The sequence below is a fragment of the Nicotiana tabacum genome, chromosome 9 (genome assembly GCF_000715075.1).
Source record: "Nicotiana tabacum cultivar K326 chromosome 9, ASM71507v2, whole genome shotgun sequence".
NCBI lineage: Eukaryota > Viridiplantae > Streptophyta > Magnoliopsida > Solanales > Solanaceae > Nicotiana > Nicotiana tabacum.
The window spans coordinates 63,015,787-63,037,254 of NC_134088.1; the positions used below are offsets into that span (position 1 = coordinate 63,015,787).

A 21,468-nucleotide genomic window follows, 5' to 3' on the forward strand; every position below is an offset into this window, starting at 1 on the left:
CAAATAGCATACAAAGATATACACTTTTAGTCAAACATCACACATCTGAATATCAAGATATGTACCAAGATCTGAATAGTAGATTATAACTATCCGACTGGTCGTTTTGAGCTTATGCATTTCCGTTCGGTAGTTGAGGTCGTAAATGGCTTCATATGATGTGTTATGGCTTGCGTGTATGGTCGGTTTTGATTTTCGAGTGGTTCGGGATTGATTTGGAAGAATGGTTCTCAACTAGGAAGCTTTAAGTTGAAAGAGTTGATCGAGTTTGAATTTTGTGTATTTGACCCCGGATCGGAGTTTTGATGGTTCCATTAGTTTCGAATGGTGATTTTGGACTTGGGCGTATACCCGGATTTCCATTTGGATGTTTCTAGATGGTTTTGGCTCTAACTGGCGAAAGTTGGAAATTTAAAGGTTTGGATAATTTATAGGTTTGACCGGGGGTTGACTTTGATGTACTGGGTTCGTATTGTTGTTTCGGCAGTTGGAATACGTTCTTTATATCATTTGGAACTTGTGTGCAAAATTTGAAGCGATTCCAAGTTGTTTAGACGTGTTCGGCGTAAGTTTGGAATTTGAAAATTTGAAATATTTTATTAAGCTTGAATTGAGGTATGATTCTTGATTTTGATGTTATTTTTTGAGGCCTCGAGTAGCTCCGTATTATGTTTTGGAATTAGTTGGTATGTTTGGATGGGGTCCCAAGGGGCTTGGATGGGTTTCGGACCACCCGGAAGATGTTTGAGTTTGGCTGAAGGTTGGCAGGCCTGGTGCAATCGCACCTACGAAGGGTGGTGCGTAGATGCGATGGTGCATCTGCAGTAATTGGTGCACATAAGTACTAGAGGTGGCCTGGGAGCAGAGTCCACAAATGCGGAGTATGCTCTAGGTGTCCGCATATGCGATGTTAGCTGAGGCTCGGTGTATGCGCAAATTTGAAGGTTTCTCCGCATCTGCGGTCGTGTGTCTGTAGATGCGGTTGGTCGCGGCTTCATGGGAACTCGCAAAAATGAGGCTTTATCGCAGAAGCGACTGAGTGATCGCATATGCGAAAGTGCTGGGCAGAACATGTTATATTCGAGGTTGAGTGGTTTTTATCACATTTTGAATTTGGGAGCTCGGATTCAGGCAATTTTGGAGGGGATTTTCACGACTTGGATTGGATAAATAATTTTGACTCGGATTTGATTATTTTACATGATTCCATCATTGATTTTGGCATTTGATTGATGAATCTAAAAGAAAGAATTGGGGATTTTTGTCTATAATTGGGTTTTGAACATCGATTCAGAGTTGGATTTGAGTGAAATTAGTATGGTTGGACTCGTATTCGAATGGGTTATCAGATTTTATGAGTTTTGTTGGGTTCCAAGGTACGGGCCCATGTTGACATTTTGGTTGACTTTGAGTATTTGATTAAATATTCGACCTTTATCATTTGGGTTTGTTTCCTATGGCATTATCTGATGTTTTGTGTTGCTTTTGGCTAGTTCAAGCCATTCGAAAGTCGATTCACGCAGGATGACATTCCATAGTATTGTTTTTCCTTGCTTGAGGTAAGTATCTTACCTAAATTTGGTTGAGGCACTAGTTTCCTGAATTATTTGTGATAGCTATGAGCTATGGGTGGCGCATATGTGTGAGATTAAGCCCATGTGCGGGCACCAGGTTGTTATTCATGCTCAGGGTAGTGCCTAGGCTATGATGTGCCTTGAGTTGATTGCTAAACTTCATGTTGTTATGTTTCTCCTATTTATATCTATTTTGTGAGCTATTTGTACTATGTTTGAGGTTACGTAGAGGTTAACTCCTGATTGAACCTGATATTACTGTTTTCTTGATGCAATTACCTGGATTGAATTGTGATAGAACACTTTGTACATGCATACACTTTAGCATGTTACTTATACCAGTCCAGGAGTGTAAAATTTGATGTTCATTGATTATGTACATGTATTTTTGTATATCTGCTATCTGTGTGATATGGTTTGCACATGTAGCCTGTGATCACGCTGGGCAGATTGTGATATTGAGCCTGTGATCACGCCAGAAGGATTGTGATATTGAGCTCGTGACCACGCCCAACGGATTGCGATATTGAGCCTGTTACCACACCAGGCGGATTATGATATTGAGCATGTGACCACGCCAGGCGGATTGTAATATTGAGCCTGTGGCCATACCGGGCGGATTGTGATATTGAGCCTTTGACCACGCCGATCAGATTATGATAGCACATGAGTTGTCCGTGCAGCGTGTGGATATGGATCTATCCCCCTAGGGTCACCCTCTCATGTGTCTTCTTGATGGTGTACATGCGGATTGTGAGAAACCGATGAGTTTTTGGTTGATGCGGGACTTGGGAAGGCTAATCAGTGGCTTGGTTCGGTTATTGAGATTCGGATGTGGGCCTTAAGGTCGTATTATGATTTTTAGTTAGATGGGGTTGTGCGCCGCAACGGATCGATATTTGGTTATTACATTTCATCTTTACTTGTAATTTCTTTGGTTGTTTACGTGATTTATTTGCATATCTTCCTTATATGCTGGATTGTTGACTGAGCAGAGTACGTTAAGAAAATTGTGTGCACCAGGGTGGTTTTATCTGTGATTTCATGATTTGATCATATTAGACTTCTATTCTTGATGGAATTTATGAACTGTATAGGTGATTAGCGAGTATCATTTATAATTCTTGTTTCTATTACCTCGTAGAGGTTAGTTAGGATACTTGCTGAGTACATGGGGTCGGTTGTACTCATACTACACTTTTGCACCTTGTGTGCAGATCTTGGAGCTGAGATGCTATGGATGACGGGAGCTGGCACTGAAGATATACATGCTTTCCGGTTATAGCTACCACTTGTCCTTGGTAGTTTTAGATTCGAATTCTGTTTATATACATTTCAAACAGATATTGTATTTATTTCCTACCAGCTTTGTAAATCTATGTCTTAGTGGCTCATGACTTGTACTACCAATCCTTGGGATATTATATGTGAATTTCAGTTATATCATTTATTGATTTCTTATTATTTCATTAGAGTTGTGTTAACTGTTAGTTGGCTTACCTAGTGGAGTGGGTTAGGTGCCATCATGACTAGATGAATTTTGGGTCATGAAATACATAATTAAGGTTGTTTATTTTTTCAACATCTTAATATATAAACTTGTCATATTTAAATATTTATAAATATAAAATTTAAATAAAATACTAATTAATCTAATATTATATCAACAATATATATTTTTTAAAATAATATAATATTTGGTGTGGTGGTAATAGTTGACGGTAATAGTTTTGAGTGCCGACTAGGGGTGGTAGTTGGTGGTAATTTTGATTGATAGTGGCAGTTGATGATGGTGGTTGTGGGTAGTAGCTAGTGATGATGGTGGTTGGCAATAGTGGTTAATGATGGTGGTTGATGGTGGTAGTTGGTGGTGGAGGCTACTATTTGTGGTGGATGACAATGATTGCTAATGGTGATGGTGCCTAGTAGTAGTGATTGGTAATATATAGTGGTGGCTTATAGTGGTGATTGTGTGGCAATAGTGGTTGATTATGATGATTGCAATGATAGCTAGTGATGGTGGTGGTTAGGGATGGGGATAGTGGAGGATGGTGGTGGGTGGTGGGTCGTGGGTAGGGGTGGTGGATGGTGGGCGGTGGCGGTGATCAATAATTAAAAGTAGATGATAGCATCTTAATAATATTAGGACTTTGTCATAGATATCAATCATTCAGATATATTCAGACCCATTAAGCGGTTGTGAAATAAGAAAAACAACGCACTTAATGATTAAAATATAAATGATTAAGATACAAACCTAAAAAATAAATGCACTTAATGATTGAAATCTGAATAACTAAGATTCAATCTTTTATTAAGTACAAACAAATGAGGCCCACTTAAACTACACTAATTGGATAAATATCAATATTAGCTGGTATAACTTGAATTCTTTCAGATTCTGTTGTTCTCAATGACTCAAACTATAGTTTAAGTGGCATTTTTGGTCCAAAGATTTTCTAATCATTCTCACTTCATCACCTGGCGATACGACTAAGACCAATTAACAGAGTGAATACCACAATTTACAAACAAAAAATGTTAGCTAAAAGCCTAAAACCTCGTGGCACTTACAAATTAGACGAGAAAAATTGCCTCCTCTGTCTAACTTTAGTGTTGTTTCTCTTGATGATCCAATTGCCTCAAATATGGTAAAACATGATTCTCTTGCAGGCAGGTAGCCGCCTTAAGCTAAAACCTCATGAGGAATCATATTACTACAAGCCAAGGTGCGAGTTTCCAATGCTTGCCATTTCCCGTTATCTGCTTCTGCCCCTCTATTGCCAAGAGTTCTTTCTTAAAAAATATTCTTTACACTTATAGGTCCATATAGGAATAGGTTGAAATTTATAGAACATCTGATTTTAGAGGGTTCTTGACTTACCCTTACAAATAAATTATTCAATATCGAGATGAAATTAACCTAATAGACCGCAATGGATAACAAATGATCCATATATCCAACCTCAACTAGTTTGGGATTTAGGCACAGTTGATTGATACAACTGTGAATGAATTGTCCACCAAACTATCTTTTGTGTAATGCAGTGGATATCAAAGCAGGTTTCATGCAAATACATAGAAGCAGTTTCATGACCATATATTTGCTTTAAGCATCAGGTTCATGCAGTGTTGGCTACGCCACTATTCTGTTAAAGGAAAAGCCTTAGTGGATGGATCATATTACTACATTTGCAGAGTCCCAATATCTGTCGGTTGATGCCATGATCTCTACATTGTCTCCAGTCCATACCACTAGTCAATGATGGCAAAGACTGCATATTATCCCAGTGGTGTATAGGCTAAAGATTTTACTACCATATAATTCTCCCTGGAAATAGGTCATTCAGTCATGGTGGACACAAATCTCCAAAGTATTCTGATTACTGTCCCTGCATCAACTTTTTTGTGAATCCTAAATTCCTAAGAACGTGACAGTAGAAAAAATTGAAACAATTTTGAAGTGTATTAATCAGTAGAAGAGATATTCTGTCAGAATAGTCATCAATCTTGTCACCACAACAAGAAACAGAAACAACTGACTCATTATATAAGCAATTAGAGGCCTTCTAATAACGGACTGCTCTTTTATTTGAGAACGAACAAATTGCACAACTGCATGAGATACAAAAGGCATTTCCTAACACTCACCTTTTACTGGTAAGTAACCAAGAATGTTCTACAAAGCATGAAAAATATTGAAGCATGTTCTGCCAATGAATCAGTGTTTACACAACCTCCTATGTCATTTAGTCCTCATCCTCACTAATCAAACCAAACGAGAATGGGCTAAACTTGTACCCATCTCCCTCATAGAACTTGTTCTGGAATTCCACCCAATGAAGACGCAAGGCATGTAGGAATGCACTTAGAGTTTCCATCACCAGTAGCACACCAACAGTAGCAAATATAAATACAACTATGCCAATGACAAGGATGATGATATTATTAAACCTGTAACAAAACACAAGATATACTAAATGTGAATCTCACAGGTCAATGAGATGGTGTCTTATTTTCACCCACACAAAAAAGAAAAGGATAATCTCTTCAGTTCAAACTTTATGGGAAAATACTAGAAAAATTTACCCCATTGCAAGAAGCAGAACTTTGTCATAGAACACGCTAGACAATTCTGAATGTGCCAAACTGCACAGAAATAGAAACAGACAAAATTATAAACATTGATAATATGGACAAAATCTCCAATTATGAGCAAGGGACTAAATACAGGTAATATCAGAATCCTCAGATGATCGCCATTTGGGTTAAATATATTCTGCTTCGAATAGGATGATCTCCTATTGACTCATACGCTTTACAGCTAAGCTAAAAATTGAAAGCAAACTGAGAAAAATGTCAAATTCAGTCAAAACATCCAAACTGCTATAAGATCAATCATGACGTACAAGGCACATCGAACTATCATCAATCAATCAACTACTCCTCAATCCCAAACTAATTGGATCAACTATATGAATCCGCCATACTCATTCTGCTCTATTCGTGTCTATTTAATTTGTCTTTACAGGCAAATTAAATGTTCCCTAAAACTCACGCTTACCCTACATTAAGATTGGTGACTAAACATACTCCTGTCAAGCACCTAACCAATGCAACTGTAACAACAAAGAGCCTTAAACCCAACTAGTTTGTACGGCTTAATCCTTGTTTTCCTTGCAATGTGTATCCTGAGCAGCTTGTCATATAGAATCATCTATTACAAACTTATTTGCTTTACTTTAAAAAAATGATAGCAGACCGAGCTTCTGTCATATAAAATGATTTCTTAAAGGCTGATTTGTTTACAACTAAAACCTGATAGCTAACTGAGATAAATGTCAAACTCATCGAGATCAAGCCTGCTAGATCAATCCAACCTTCATAAATCAGAGTTTTTACAAAGCTGATTTCATAGCTCTTTAAGACATATTGAAACATAAGCATGGTTCAAAATGGAGAGTAAAGCACTTCGCCAAACACGTCCAGAGGATTAAAGATGCCAAGTGTTTTCAGCTTCTCAATGCATCATAACAAAAGTTGAAGATATTTCATGTAACCATTCTGGTTTAGCACCTTTAAAGCATGAACAAATGTTCCTAACACAAATAGGAGCAGACCACTCGGATATCTGTGTTCGTGGTTCAAGCAGATAGATACGCACCTGAGGGCCCACAGACGCAGGTATGAAGCTGTATTAGAGACAGCTCCAAGTACAAATTCTATGGTATGTATGAGTTGATGTACAAAAACTTCACTGAACTCAAATTCTTCATGTCCATGTGAATGATCGTGTGTCTCCAACTCAAAAGAGTCATCAGTGTTGTCAAGCATTGCATATAATTGACCTCGATGCCTCTGGAAATTCATGATGTGACAATGAATAAAAGTTAATGCAAGAAGAAGAATAACACTAGAGCAAACAAGTACCACTAAAAAATTGGCTGCATTTATTGAGTTTAGACATACTTCCTCATGTTGCTTCTTTAGAAAAAATGGCTTAGGAAATAGCATCCATGGAACGGCAACAAGTGCAAGTGATACTAGCAAAAGCTGGATCAGAAGAGAGGATAACAGATGTTAGAGATGGCCTCTTCTGTAGCATGTTAGATGTTAATCTAAAGAAGAAAAATGAAACCTGGAGGTATTTTTGCCCAATAAAAAGCTGGTTCTCGCCCAAATCATCAGTAGGGCTTAGAAACATGTATATCATTACATGGTACAGATCAGCTTGAGAACCAGTGCACCATTTGACAATAATAAGAAGTGAAAGATAGCCAAAGAGGCTGTTCAGGAATATCATCTGGGGGACAAACTGATGCCTGAAAAGAACATGTTAATAAATATGGTAGCAGAGTGGCATGCTAAATTCTAATAGCACATGAATACTCTACACAAATTCAAGGTTAGATATTAACAAGAAATGAAAATGTTGATGCAAGAGAAGGAAAATGCTGTTTATAAGTGTTAAATGAATTAAGTCCGGACAAACAACAAAGGAAAGAGGCTAGTAATCTTGGTGGGTTATACTTTACCTTATCTCAAAAAAAGAAAAATAAAAAAAAAAGAGGCAAGTAATCTGGCTTACCAGACATTCACGTCATTTTTAAAGAACTTCCCATTGAAATAGCTTAGAATGATTCCTAGATTCATCTGAGCAACACCTAGTAGAATTGACATCTTCATCTTCAAAGAATTCAGAAATGGTAATTCGCTGCGGGTACCATGCCACTTAGGATCCACACCAAATGGATAGGCATCGCGGACCTTAATCAAACCTATTGTAGTGGCATCCCTTCAACAAAATTAACTAGTTCAAGGACTGGAGCAACTAAGAAAACAGAGAGAACCTGAACTACTACTTCAGCACCTACCTGCAGGAAGGGTCGCGACAACCGTAAGCTGAACGTCCAAATATTTCAAAGGGAACAGAGAAAAATTCATTATATATGAATCCTGTATATATTGAAAACAGAGCCATCATTATAATAACGTAGCGACCGCCAAAAGTCATCTCCATGATGTCCCCAAGCTTCTGTTATGACAAATCAAATTGAATGAGCATATAATTCTCATAAAATTTATGAACTGATTAAAAAATTTATAGAACATGATTATTCCCTTACTTAGTTTCACTTACATAGTTGCTCTGGTGGTGAGCACCCTCCACTTCCAACCAAGAGGTTGTGAGTTCGAGTCACCCCAAGAGCAAGGTGGGGAGTTCTTGGAGGGAGGGAGCCGAGGGTCTATCGGAAACAGCCTCTCTACCCCAGGTAGGGGTAAGGTCTGCGTACACACTACCCTCCCCAGACCCCACTAGTGGGATTATACTGGGTGGTTGTTGTTGTTGTTGTTGCCAAATTAACCATGCACAACTAGCTCTTAATTTTCTCTGCGAAACATGATTTAGCAATATTTTCTATAAATCAAACAGGGTACACATAAGGACTGAGAACAGTAAAGAAATATGCAGAGAACAGTTGGATACTTTTCAGAAAAGAGGTTCAGCACTGACCTGACTAGACAGCTTCTTCTCCCAAAAGATGAAGTATAATGTTGCAAGAAGCAAGCATATACCATGGCCCCAGTCTCCAAACATGACAGCAAAGAGGAACGGGAAAGTTACTATTGTGAAAACACCAGGGTTTACTTCCTGATATTTTGCGACCCTATAATGAACAACAGATCAGAGGATCTCTACGGAAGTGAAGATATCACAAGTACTCCAGTCAAATAAATAGTAAGAAGGCAAATTATTGATCTACAGGAGATCAAGAACGACCTTCTCTCATGGTCATGGTCATAAAGATTAAAAATCAAGTTGCTAGAGCAATTAATGTTGAAAATTGGAAGTCATAACCTATGATGGTCTGTCATATGGATAAGCAATTAGAGGAAACCAGCTAACTATTCATTTTTTAGAAACATAAATCTGAGTGTTTATATCTCAATATTGTTAAATCAGAAAAGACCAGGAGAAAAAGAAGTTTGATCTATAGACAGAAGGAAAGAAGTTAGTGGGATGAGGGGGAATGTCAAACTAAGCAGTAAGTTCTTTTCGTCAACAGATGGGGAGAGGAGAAAGCTGGAAATGAAATGGAGAAGCAAAATTCTTTTGAAGGTGAATGGTTACTATCAGAGCTCACATATTGTTTTTTGACCCATTATTCCTTCATATTTACCCTTACATGGGCACATTGAATATTAGGCTTCGTTGTTCTGTAATGAGCAGATTATATATGAGCAGATTTAAATGTCGGAAAATCAACCTATATTGAATTATATCTGCTTCAAGATTCATTTACAATCATTGTATTCAGACCTTGATTAGCTTGTTGTGTTGAATTCTTGAGGGACTCCAGTGCTTTGAGGTTGATTCAGATTTTGTATAATACAAGAGTCAATTCATTTACAATCATTGTATTCAGACCTTGATTAGCTTGTTGTGTTGAATTCTTGAGGGACTCCAGTGCTTTGAGGTTGATTCAGATTTGTATAATACAAGAGTCATCCCAATGATATAAAGTAGGCAGTTTAGGTTTCTCAAAATTATCTTCTCAAACTAATAACTCCCTATGCACTTTCTGACCTCATACTGAGAACATCAAGCACCATTTGGAGGAAATGAAGTTTGCAGAATCTCAGTCAGCACAAGCAACAAGAAAGATCAACTGTTTTGAGACGGAACATCACAACTCAAAGTTCGAGTAAGAAAATGTACTTTGATGACTGGATGTTCCTACTTTATTTCTTCATTTTGGTTGTTTTTCCCCTAAGGATGAGTATTCATTTTGATGTTAATCATGTATGTGGTCTGTCAATCAGGATAAATATCAAACAAATTACTATTACTCACCCATACGCATCAACAATTTCCTGGAAGGCAGATGTAAATTTGTTTGTACGGAAATATGTAGGTGGCAATTCTGTGGTATGCAACACCTGGAATATGGCCCCAACTTGTGAGTTGCTATCCAAAGTTGCTCGATGCAATTGATTCTGTATCTGCAGACGTCCAAAGAAAGTATGTTAACATTAATAATTACATAATGGAGGACCAAACACGAAAGTAAACCATATCGGGGGGGGGGGGGGGATTTGCATCTATACCTGGCTGGTTGCATAAACTGGACACCAACCCTCACCCACAAGGCACTTCTTTGTCACATCAATACTGAGCATATTTAGTGTATGGTAAATAAACTTCTCCTTTTTCACCTTCACAAGTAGAAAGGGATGCAATTCAGAGACAATGTAACTCTTGTACAGGTGTCCAACCAACAAATTTTGACCACTTGAATAATAAAAATTGTGGTTCCATTAAACTACCAGATGGCTAAGATGAAACATAAAAACTAACCAGAAGGTTCCATTGGTCAAACTCATAGCCAATGGTCTGTAAGAGATTTGCCCAGTGTAGCTGTCCGACGTCTACAGTGGTCTTCAGCTCTGAAAGTTTTCCAGATACCTATGAGTCAAAATAGGGAAACAACTTGGTAAATTTCTACAGAAATACCAAGATAAATACCTTTGACAAAGAGTCGCTGCACACCTGGAGTAATATGTTATGGTAGTACCCCAAAGAAGTTTTTCAAATGAATATTATTAAGAAAAAAAGTTAACTGGGTAGAAATAGAGAATACATGGGTCATTGCCTCAACTTGCATCGACAGTAGCTGAAATGATTTTCTGTTAGGTTACAGGCCTTAAAGCAGACTGACAGGTTGGCAAGGGAGAGGAATAGTCTTTTTCTAGATTAAGGATAACTGGATACGTAAAGGAATAACTTTTTGAATTGTGAAACAAAAGATCAAATATTGATAGGGTGGGAATACTTTTTTAACAGATATCAGAAATCCAAATGGATTTTAATCCAGTTGAGTTTAAAGTCATGATATCTTCCATCAAAGGCATATAAAAATCCAATGAGCTAAATCTGATGGAAATAACCTCCTAATATTCAGGGAGATTAAGGCATAAAAACTGAAATTAAAATGATATTGGTACTTTTAGATATTGTAGAAAGGAGATAATCATAGAAGCGGAGTGACACTTATATAAGGAGGAACCCCTTTTTGGGGGGGATAAATATAACCAAGAACTGTTTTAAAAGTTTGATAATTGGCAAACTGCAACAATCATATGGTTATATTGAAGTCCATTCACTGCAAGCATACATAACTAAACCCAAAAAGTGATATTTGTGGCATACCTCTGTTATCATCTCATACTGTTTGCCAATGTCATCAGTGAATGGATACCGATTTGCTCCAAATGCATCGCAAATTTTTAATATCTTGTTCTTCGCCCTTTCTCCAGAGTAAAAGATAACAAACACGTTTTTTTCGACCTAAAAATAAAAAATTAATAAGCTCAGAGCACTTCAGGCATATGATTATCATGGATTTCAATGAAGTACATCCAACAAGGAAGATGGGCATCAGATAAACAATAAGGGTGTCTTTATATCCTTTCTCCTCCAAGGAGGATTTGGGAGTTCACTTTATACTTCAAACTTTATAACACTTTTATCTTCTAAAACAAAATAGTTGTAAATGAAAACTATGAAACGCCAAATCTAAGCATCCAATTCCGAAAGCACAATAACTTTAAGCATCGTATGAACAATAAGTGAAGTACTGGAGTCAACCTCCGTGCCTGAAACCGGATCTGTTACAGTATTTTCCACAACCACTTGCTTTAAAAATACATTTCCTCTGGTTGCACGAAATAGAAACCTTTCAAAAGCCATAGATTTTTCTCTAGCAACAAGCCCACTGACAAATCCCAGCTTAACTTGTTTTGAAGGATCTGCAAAGGGTTCCTGTACAAAAGCAAACAAAGCATATCAATTTACAACTACTATAGCTCTACCAGAAAAATACAACCGGGCCAATAAAACAGTACCTGCTCTAACAATAGAGGACTATCAATCGATCTCTCGCCATGTGCATGCTCCTCCACTTCTTTCTGTTGATCAGTAGCACTGTTTTGAGCTGAATGGAAAAACTCGCCAGCCTGAAGTAACAATAACAGCTTGTATTTAAACATCGTCATTATCAAAGAGCATAACGCTAGCCAAGCAGATAATATGTGCCTGATAGTTCCACACCGGAGGTACTTAGCATCAACATGCCTCACCTTCTGCAGAACAAGCTTATACTCAAGAAGCTCATTATAAGAATGTTGAAGCTTTTCAGTGTTAGTATTCATCTCTGCTAGTTCAGCTTCGAGTTCTCCAAGTTTGACCTTCCAATCCCCAAAATTTGTTAAACATGCCAACAATCAGAATTATGTTGACAGAGTAGTAAAAATGAAATAATGAAGAATAGCCTTCCATGGTAAGACTAAGGCTTAAATCCAAGAAGAAATAAGCAGACCTCCAATTCATCCAGATTAATATTTGAGCCCATTGTTGTCCTTGTTGAAGGAGTAAACCCTGCCTTTGTCATTTGTTCCTTCAAAAAGCGAAGTTTACGTGCCATTTCTCCACATCTTTTAGTCTATAAAAGTAAATACATAAGTTAAATGTGAATATGTAAATAGAAAGTGACTAAGTGAGTAGTATTGGTGCAAAGTTTATCTGAACCGTGATGCTAGTGGTACTCAGACTTATAAGAACTGAGTAGAGCATGTTTAGGAAATTGAATGTTTCATATTGATAAAGTAGAAAGGCAGTGCTGATGAAAAGTCTGGTCAGTTTCTACTTCATTTAGACATTCAGATATTACACAGTGAATATCAGAAAGAGGAAGAACACATTTGAACAATTTATCTTAAACTCCTATATGATACAGAAGAGAAAGGCCATCTTTGTCACGCTGTTGCTTCAATGTATTCTGCTAACAGACCAACCAAAAGAACTTGTTCTGTTTTTACCATGTTAATGTACTTAGGGTTCATTTGGTTTGTGGACACAATTATACTCGGAGTATAACGCATGCATTTTATTACTGGGATAAATAATCTCTGGATAATTTAGTACTAGTGTTTTGTTGTTTCTTTTTTACAAGGTAGTGTTTTTTTTTTTTTAGTATTAGTGTTTTGTTTGATTCATTGAATTAAAAACAAAATATATGGTGTATAATCTGAAACATGTGTTTGATTTGAAATTGGATAAATTGGATAAACTTTCACACTAATTTTACCCTTGGCCTTCTTAAAGGACTTTGGAAGAACAACCTTGGGGAAAGTCGGAAAGAGCATCTTTTTCGTTTGCTTGTTTTATCCGGGGATTAGCTAATCCTGGTATTATTGCTAATAGGCCTCAGTAGAAGATGTTTCTTTATATAAGGAAAACGTTATTATGCAAATTCGAGCCAAAATATCCTCACTTCAGATCATTTGGAGATTTGGTTCAACACCAACGTGCCATAGTGATATTATGTATGCATATACATATGTATATATATGCATATGTATATGCATATATATATATATATATATATATATATATATATATATATATATATATATATATAGTGTGTGCATGCATCAATTCAGTAGAGATGAATAAATGTAAGATAAGAAACCAAATGGCTCAACTAGTCTTGTTTGCCTATGTAAACTCAAGTGCCAACATAGCAAGTGTTGCCATAGGAGAAGTGGCCTTAAGCGTGAAGCAAAGTTAAAGAACGGTTAAGTGAAAAAGGCACAAAATGAAGAAAGAAAATTATATTTTACAAGAAAAAATAACAGCATAATTTAAAAGAATTGGGCTTGAGTAGATATATGAAGTAAAAGCTATGTCTATCTAGTTCAAAATCCATCCATCTCTTATTCTAGTATAAAGATGTAGTTAAGCTTGGACAGCCTGGTGCACAAAGAATCCCGCATTCATGCAAGGTGTGGGGATGGGCAGCACCCCAAGGGGTGTCACGCACACAGCCTACCTTAGTGCAAGCATTAGTGGCTGCTTCCACGGCTCAACCCTGTGACCTATAGGTCACACAGAGACAAACAAGCTGGTGAATCTTCACTGAGCACGTTACGTCATTTCAACTCATCTCATGCCAATATTATGCAAATACAAATAAAAAGTTTAATGTATAATTTTCTAAGCTAAAAAATCTCTAAAAGGCTAAACCACTTATAGGGAGATGTAAGGACCTACAGTAAAAGTGCTAACATCTAAAGCATATTCTCAACTAATATGTATTGTCTATATACATCTTCCATTGTGCCATATCTTTTGCTAAATCTGCATGGATCCCTAGAAATTATAGGTCCTTCGAGACAACTTCTTTCCATGTGATGTATTTAGATTTATTATAGCAGTAAACTTTTAAGTTCTTATTCGTATCTCTTACAATTAATATAAAGTTTTGACAATTTTTTCTGTACACATCGCCCTCTGCAAGTTTACTTTAGTCCATTGTTTTCTAAGATTTTTTCAATCATGCCAAAGATTTATATGCTAGTAAAAAATGTAGAAAATTTCTAACAGCGTTTACTTTTTTTTTCTTTTTTTTTTTGTATACTATTGGACTTAGATAAGCTTTAATTGAGCAACATGACCAGTGATGATTCGTATAACCAGCCCCAAATTGCTTGGGATTGAGGAGTAATTACTTTCATTATTCTGTCGCTTTCTACAAGATAAAACTCAGCCACATAAGTTCTTTACAATACGGTTGGTCTGGCTAGTTTTTTTAAAATATTATGCCTTAGCACCTTCACTGAAGTGCAGCCGAAGCGAAGCGAATTGCTTAACATACATCAACAGTAGTACAAGTTGGTAAAGACACACTGAAATGGAAGTATCAGAACACGTCTATAGACAACCAAAATCTAATTAAACTTATTCAATTTCAAGACATAACAGAATTTAAAAGAAGATAACAAGAATGATAAAACAAACCTGGGTTGCGTATGTCCTCTGGAATGGGCTCTTTTCCACATTAAGCTGTAAAAAAGCATTACAAGGGGGAACAAATCATTCTTTAGTTCTAAGATTTTTAAGCAACAGACAGACCCAGAGAGAGAGACTAGTGCATAATTAAGAAACATAAAATTCCATGAGAATCGATCATCATAAATCCAAGATCGTCTTATAAAGAAAGAAGAAAGAAAGTAAAACCCATTGCAAAACGGAACTTATGCAGTCATAAATTGTTCCTCCAGGATAAGCAGATAGGAAAAGACAGGCTTAGAATATAAAGAGCATAGTCACACTGTATTGCAGTAAGGAATTGAAGCAGACAATAGGCTGATACCTTTAAGAAAACTTGAAGGTATGCAAAGATGGAAATGTTTTCTCAGGTGAAAGTATATGCTAGTTTTTTCCCACCAAAATTTCGAAATTACACTAAGGAAGAAAAAAGGAATCTTTCCGCAACCAACACTACAGAAATTGCATTCAGAAAGAAACCAATTCGCCTACTAAGAATCCTTAAAGAGTAACTCCTATTTCAAAAGTCACTTTTTGGGGAATCACACATTCTTTCCTAGACTATAAATTATCATACATCTTTTTCAATACTTTCAATAACAAAAGAAAATGAACTTGAACTACTGATATGTAATTTTTGAAAACCTAAATTTTGTTCTAATAATTAAGCAACTGATGTCTAAATTAAGACTGAAAATGAGATGATTTGACGTATCAGTATGAAAAATCCCGTATCGAGCTCAGCCTTTCAGCTATGAAAAATGTTGTAATATCTAAGAAAAAAGGAATGATCAAAATCAAAGTTACTGTATAATGCATGAAATACGTAAAATCAAACGCGTATCCAGCTCATCATTCAGCTACAAAACATACAGAAAATCGAATAACCCAAACAAATAATCAAATATGTAGGGATATAGGTACATTACATATTCATATATGAATCAAATGTGTTTGCTTAATGCTTACGTCTTTGAATTGGAAGAGACCGAGATCTCCGAGGTAAGAAATTGTACGATGAGCGGATTCCATCGGGATGATCAATTGCACCAATTGCATTGGTTCCGATCGTAGCAGATCCATAGTCGGACAACATCCTTCTCCTCCGACTACCATTGTTTGATTTTCTTATAATTGTTAAGTATTATATGCAAATGTAAATTTATCAAACATACAATGTCGTTTGTCTTCTCAATCCCTCCGACGAAATTACTGTCGGCGGGAATACCGCCGGACGATCTATTTCCGATTTTAGCTTTCACCGGTAGTCTTTGGTATGTTATAAAGTCGTACTCGTCAACGAAAATTGTCTGAGATCTTGCATCTTCCAAAACCGTATAAATAAGAACTTCTAAACGACGCCGTCTTAATACCGCGTTCAAATTTCCGTTGTTTTTTCCTTTACTTCATATTTATTTCAGGCATAGGTGTGCCAGTTTTACGTCATTCTTTAAACTCTGTCTTCTTTTTTTAAAATTTTGCAAATATAATCGTATCATATCATACTATATTACAAATATAAAAATTTTTAGGTAAAATTATCTTACTAAAATATTCATAAAAAAGTGAATGACCATTTTACCCCTTATTTAAATACAATTTCTTTAATGTTTTTGTACCAAAAACCTACCTTCCAATAAATGATAAATTAAGTTATAAAATAATGAATCGGGTAAATGAGTATAGAAACGGGTGGAATAATTTTCTTACAACAGCCACTTAGCAGCATATTCAATGCCTTAGAATTGCTTTTCATCTTCCTATACATATTCAATGTTTGGAAGTTCTTTTCAACTTCCACGAGTATATTTTTAATAACTTACAAATTGTCAAAATATTGAACTATTGGCGTTCTCTTCGGGAAGTTTTAATATCCAGTTTTTCTTCTTCTTCTTCTTCTTCTTCTTTTATTCAATGTGATGCTCAGTTATGCGTCTATGTCATGAATTTTATTGATATTACACATGCATCAACTCTCTTAACCATCTAAGTAAGCAATTATTTTTGCCATAGTTTAAGTTTCGCAATTCTTGCAACGCATAGGCCTGCTCCAAAATGATGTGCTAACAAATATTTTTTCTTGACAGTAAAGATCTGGGAAATAAAAATTGAAAGGATGTATATTTATTGTTTTTTAAGGTTTTGTTGGAAAAAGTACTACACTACTACCTCTTTTTCTATGTGTATACATTTATTTTTATTTCTCTAGTGATTTTATTTCTAGCTTGAAGATTTTTTAAAAATTAAATTTGAAGAGGTGGCTATTTCTGCTTCGTATTTATTAAATTATCTTTAGATATTCTAAAATAACAGAAGCATCAATATATAATTATTTATAAATTTTGTGAAAATTGTGTTCGAATCTATGTTGGAATTATACTCTTTTATATATGTTAAAGAAAAATATAAATTATTGTTGTGATTTGGTAATGATAACATGTGCAAATGCTTAATGTGTTTAATATTTGAATAATTTTAATTTGTATTTAATTTTATCTTTCTATATTATATAAATTTAGGTGGGTTAGTCAATACCATCTGACAACCGTAATATAGTAGTACTACTAGGTGGCTGAAGAACTAAGAGCTAGAGCTCTTCAATTAGGGTTGTCATACTTGGTCGTTTTAATTGAAAAAAATAAGGTTGAAAGAATTCTAAGAACTGACCTCAATAGTTAGCTTTTTAATGACCTTGAGGTAAATGCAAGTGATTCTTGAAAGAATAATATTAGATTTTATTTGATTCTATTATAATTTTGTTGTCTTGATTTGCATAAGCTTTTTAATAATTCTCAGAGGATAATAAGACGCGTATGTACAAACTGTGGATTAGAAATTATATAAATATCAAGAGTTTTGGTCAGTTGAAACGTGAGAATGAAACATATATCAAGAACATCGTTTCGAAATAAAATATTAGGTGTGAGATACGATTGTATCATATGTTTGGACCTAATAACATCAAAATTAATTTCATTACACATTGTCACACTATACTTACCAGCCTCAACTTCACATGTTTAGAAGATGTCAAATAATGTTGCATTAAAATTTCGTATTCACACTCATGTACAGTTTAATACAATAAAATTATTTTTAAAAAGTTTGTATTGATTGACATGGAATACACGTGCAACAAACGTGTCCAGAACTAGTTTACTCAATAAGTGACTACCGCTTAAACCTGTTAAACGGGCCGGGCCAGTCCACTGACAACCCAGTTCGATCCGGTTCAGCTTGAGTCAGTCCGGTCCGCTAAGGGGGTGGGACAGATTGATGAGGGTTAGGGGTTTAGCCGGACGGGGGGCGGGCCTTTTTTGGTAATCGATACCCCGGAACCCGGTAAGCCCGGTAACATACTAATGGGTTTTTACTGGACTACGGTCCGGTCCAGCCCGATTACCGTTATGCAATTTATTTTTGACCATTGCCAACGGTCAAATTCAAAAATGACCATTGGGCAACGACCTACCCCTTAAGAAAATAGCTCCCCCACCCCTAATAATTGATAAATTATATTTTTAACCTTTTAAAAACTATAAATAGCCCCCAATCTTTTTCATTTTTCCTCACAATTTTCTCTCTTACTACTCTATGCTCTCTTACTACTCTAATTCTCTCTCAATTCTTTATTGATAATATTGCTTATTGCTCTCAAGCTCTCAATTACTTATTATTTCAAGTTTAATCAAATATTTACTTTAGCCACTACAAAATTATAATTATCAAGTGAAGTGTGGTATTAATATCATCAAATATCAATTGAAGTGTGATATCAAATTTAGTGCGGCATCCGGACTCCTGGTACACTCATTCCATCTCTTTCTCTTCTTTGGTATTTATTTTTATTTTATTATTTAGAATTATTAAGTTAGTTTTTAAATTTAATTTACATAATAGATATATTTAGAGCAGCCAAAAAAGCGTGTACTAGTAGGGGTGGTACTAGTAAGAGTAAAAATCCTAAAAGATCAAGAGGTGGTATTGGTTTTTCTAGTAGCTTTACACATATTTCTGAAAGTTCACCTGAAAATTTAAATGTAGATTATGAGCAACTTCAAGAAGATTATGGTATATATGATAATTTATATGATATTCAATCACCTAATAATCTTGAAACACCACCACTTACACCTCGTACTGCTAGTCAAAATACTAGAGGTGGTGGTCGTGGTAATACTGTTACGACCCGATCGGTCATTTTGATCTCTACCGCATCGTTCAACGGTTTGATATCTTGAGTAGCTTCACTTCAGGTATTATGACTTGTACGTGTGGTCGGAATTGAATTTCGGGAAGTTCGGAGTTGTTTCGGAAAGAAACTTTTAGTGTCGGAAGCTTTAAGTTGGGAGAATTTACTAAGGTTTGACTTTTGAGCAAACGACCTCGGAATTAGAATTTGAAGGTTCCAGTAGGTTCGTATGATGATTGTGGTCTTAGGAGTGTGTCCGGATGTTGAATTGGAGGTCCGTAGGTCATTTTAGCGTCAATTGGCGAAAGTTGAAAAATTGGATGATTTTTGGAATGTTTGACTGGGAGTGGACTTTTTGATATCGGGGTTAGATTTTGATTCCGGGAGTTCGAGTAGGTCCGTAATATCAATTATGACTTGTATGCAAAATTTGAGGTCAATCATACTTGATTTGATAGGTTTTGGCGTCGGATGTAGAAGTCAAAGTTTTAAAGTTCATTAGGCTTAAATCGATACGTGATTCGTGTGTTAGAATTGTTTGATGTGATTTAAAGGCTCGACTAAGTTCATATGATGTTTTAGGACTGGTTGGTATATTTAGTTGAGGTCCCGGGAGCCTCGAGTGGATTATGGGTGGTTAATGGACTAAATTTGGACTCGTGAGAATGGGTGAAGTGCACCAGTTCTAGTGCAATCACACCTACGCAAGAATGACCGTAGGTGCGAGCTCGCAGAAGAGAGCAGGAGATCGCAGATGTGGGGATGATTAGGACGGCTAGTGGTAAGGTCGCCACATAAGCGGAGCCGCTTCTGCGGAAGGGTGATCGCATAAGCGGAGTGAGTGAGGGAGCTGAGGTGGCCAAGGCTTCCGCAGAAGCAGATGAGGGGCCGCAGAAGCGCTTCCGCAGATGCGGATGATTACACATACGTGCGGAGTCTGAGAGTTTAAGTGAACTCCGCAGATGTAGAGATTTCATCGCAAAAGCGGTACCGCAGAAGCGGATTTTTGACCACAAAAGCGGAAATGCTGGGTAGTGTTTAAAATCCGAAGGGTTTCGTGATTTCTCTCATTTTAGGCTTAGCAAACTCGGTCTAAGGCGATTTTTGAGAGGCTTTTCAAGGGATTAGCCTTCGCGATCGCGAAGGCGCTCCCGCAATCGCGAAGAAGGGCGAACCTGGGCTGGGCAGAATGTTTTAAAAGCGGGATTTGAGTTCATTTCACCCATTTTCACACGGCTTGGGTGATATTTTGGAGCTTTTGAAGAGGGAATTTCATCATCAAGCATGAGGTAAGTGATTTCTACTAGTTGTGAGTTACATACAAGGTTTATACATGGATTTAGGCATAGAAATTTATAGAAATTGTGGGGTTTTGGTAGGAAACCTAGTAATTGGTATTCTTGGATTTGGATCATGAATTTGGGCATGAAATGGAGAATAAATTATATATTTGAGTTCGTGGGGTTATGGGTAAAGTTTATCTTCGAAAACTTTCGGAATCCGGGCATGTGGGCCCGGGGTGATTTTATCAACTTTTTGAACGGAGTTGAAAATTATTATAAAATAATTAATTATGAGTATTAGAGTATATTTTGATTCGGTTGGGTCATATTTGACTAGTTTTGGAGCGACAGGCATCAGTTTGAATTGTCGGAGCGGCCTTGGAGCCGGTTATGGAATTTCGGAGCAAGGTAAGTTTCCTTTCTAACCTTGTAAGAGGGAATTTACACCATAGGTGAAATAAATCAATGTGTGCTCCTATATGTGGGGGCTACGTACACACGAGGTGACGAGAGTCCGTGCGTAGCTACTATTATGCTTAAGTGCGGGTAGTCTAGGACCCAAAAGCATACTCTACTTGTAATATTCGCAACCTTGTTGTCAATTTAATTTCCTAAATCATATCTAACTTGGTAAATAAACTTTCTAAAAAGCTAAACATCATTTCTTGACTGTTAAAAGAGCAATTGCCATTTCCTTGGATAATTCCCCCTTGATGAAGTCTTGATTGACTGTTTGAATGTGTTTATCTTTATGGAACGGGCCGAACGCCTCAGCAGATTAAATAGATGCATCTATGATTCGCGTCATTCGACCCTCTGGTGATCATTTTTATTCAATAATATTATTTCCCCATTGAATTTCCCACCTAGTTTGGGTGTATTTAAGGTGAAATTTGTGAGTTTGAGGCTAGGGATTTAGAGAGTTTAATTTGGGGATTTGAGTGGTGATTTGGTGTCGGATTTTGGTAAATTTGATATGGTTGGACACGTGGTCGAATAGGTGTTTGTATTTTGCGACTTTTACCCGAT

General features: G+C 36.5%; 1 protein-coding gene across 1 annotated transcript; it reads right to left on the reverse strand.

Moving 5' to 3' along the window:
• Nucleotides 1-5,141: 5,141 nt before the first annotated feature.
• On the reverse strand, nt 5,142-16,277 carry LOC107817574 (V-type proton ATPase subunit a2). The gene is made up of 18 exons (XM_075221709.1): nt 15,934-16,277; nt 14,935-14,979; nt 12,455-12,577; nt 12,216-12,323; nt 11,982-12,092; nt 11,725-11,898; nt 11,287-11,424; nt 10,435-10,542; nt 10,185-10,292; nt 9,931-10,079; nt 8,590-8,743; nt 7,949-8,109; nt 7,663-7,869; nt 7,213-7,396; nt 7,044-7,127; nt 6,739-6,932; nt 5,664-5,723; nt 5,142-5,528 (listed from the first exon to the last, which is right to left on the reverse strand). The coding sequence occupies exons 1-18, from the start codon at nt 16,078-16,080 to the stop codon at nt 5,324-5,326; spliced, it is 2,460 nt and encodes an 819-aa protein (XP_075077810.1). The 5' UTR covers nt 16,081-16,277; the 3' UTR covers nt 5,142-5,323.
• Nucleotides 16,278-21,468: the final 5,191 nt, after the last annotated feature.

What these genes read in the sequence shown, in the direction of transcription:
- LOC107817574 (XM_075221709.1), bottom strand. Translation starts at nt 16,080, where the DNA reads ATGGTAGTCGGAGGAGAAGGATGTTGTCCGACTATGGATCTGCTACGA. An exon ending in TTAATCTGGATGAATTGGAG is followed by an intron (nt 12,324 to 12,454) that starts GTCTGCTTATTT and finishes GGGGATTGGAAG; the next exon opens with GTCAAACTTGGAGAACTCGA. An exon ending in TTGGGCAAAAATACCTCCAG is followed by an intron (nt 7,128 to 7,212) that starts GTTTCATTTTTC and finishes CTTCTGATCCAG; the next exon opens with CTTTTGCTAGTATCACTTGC.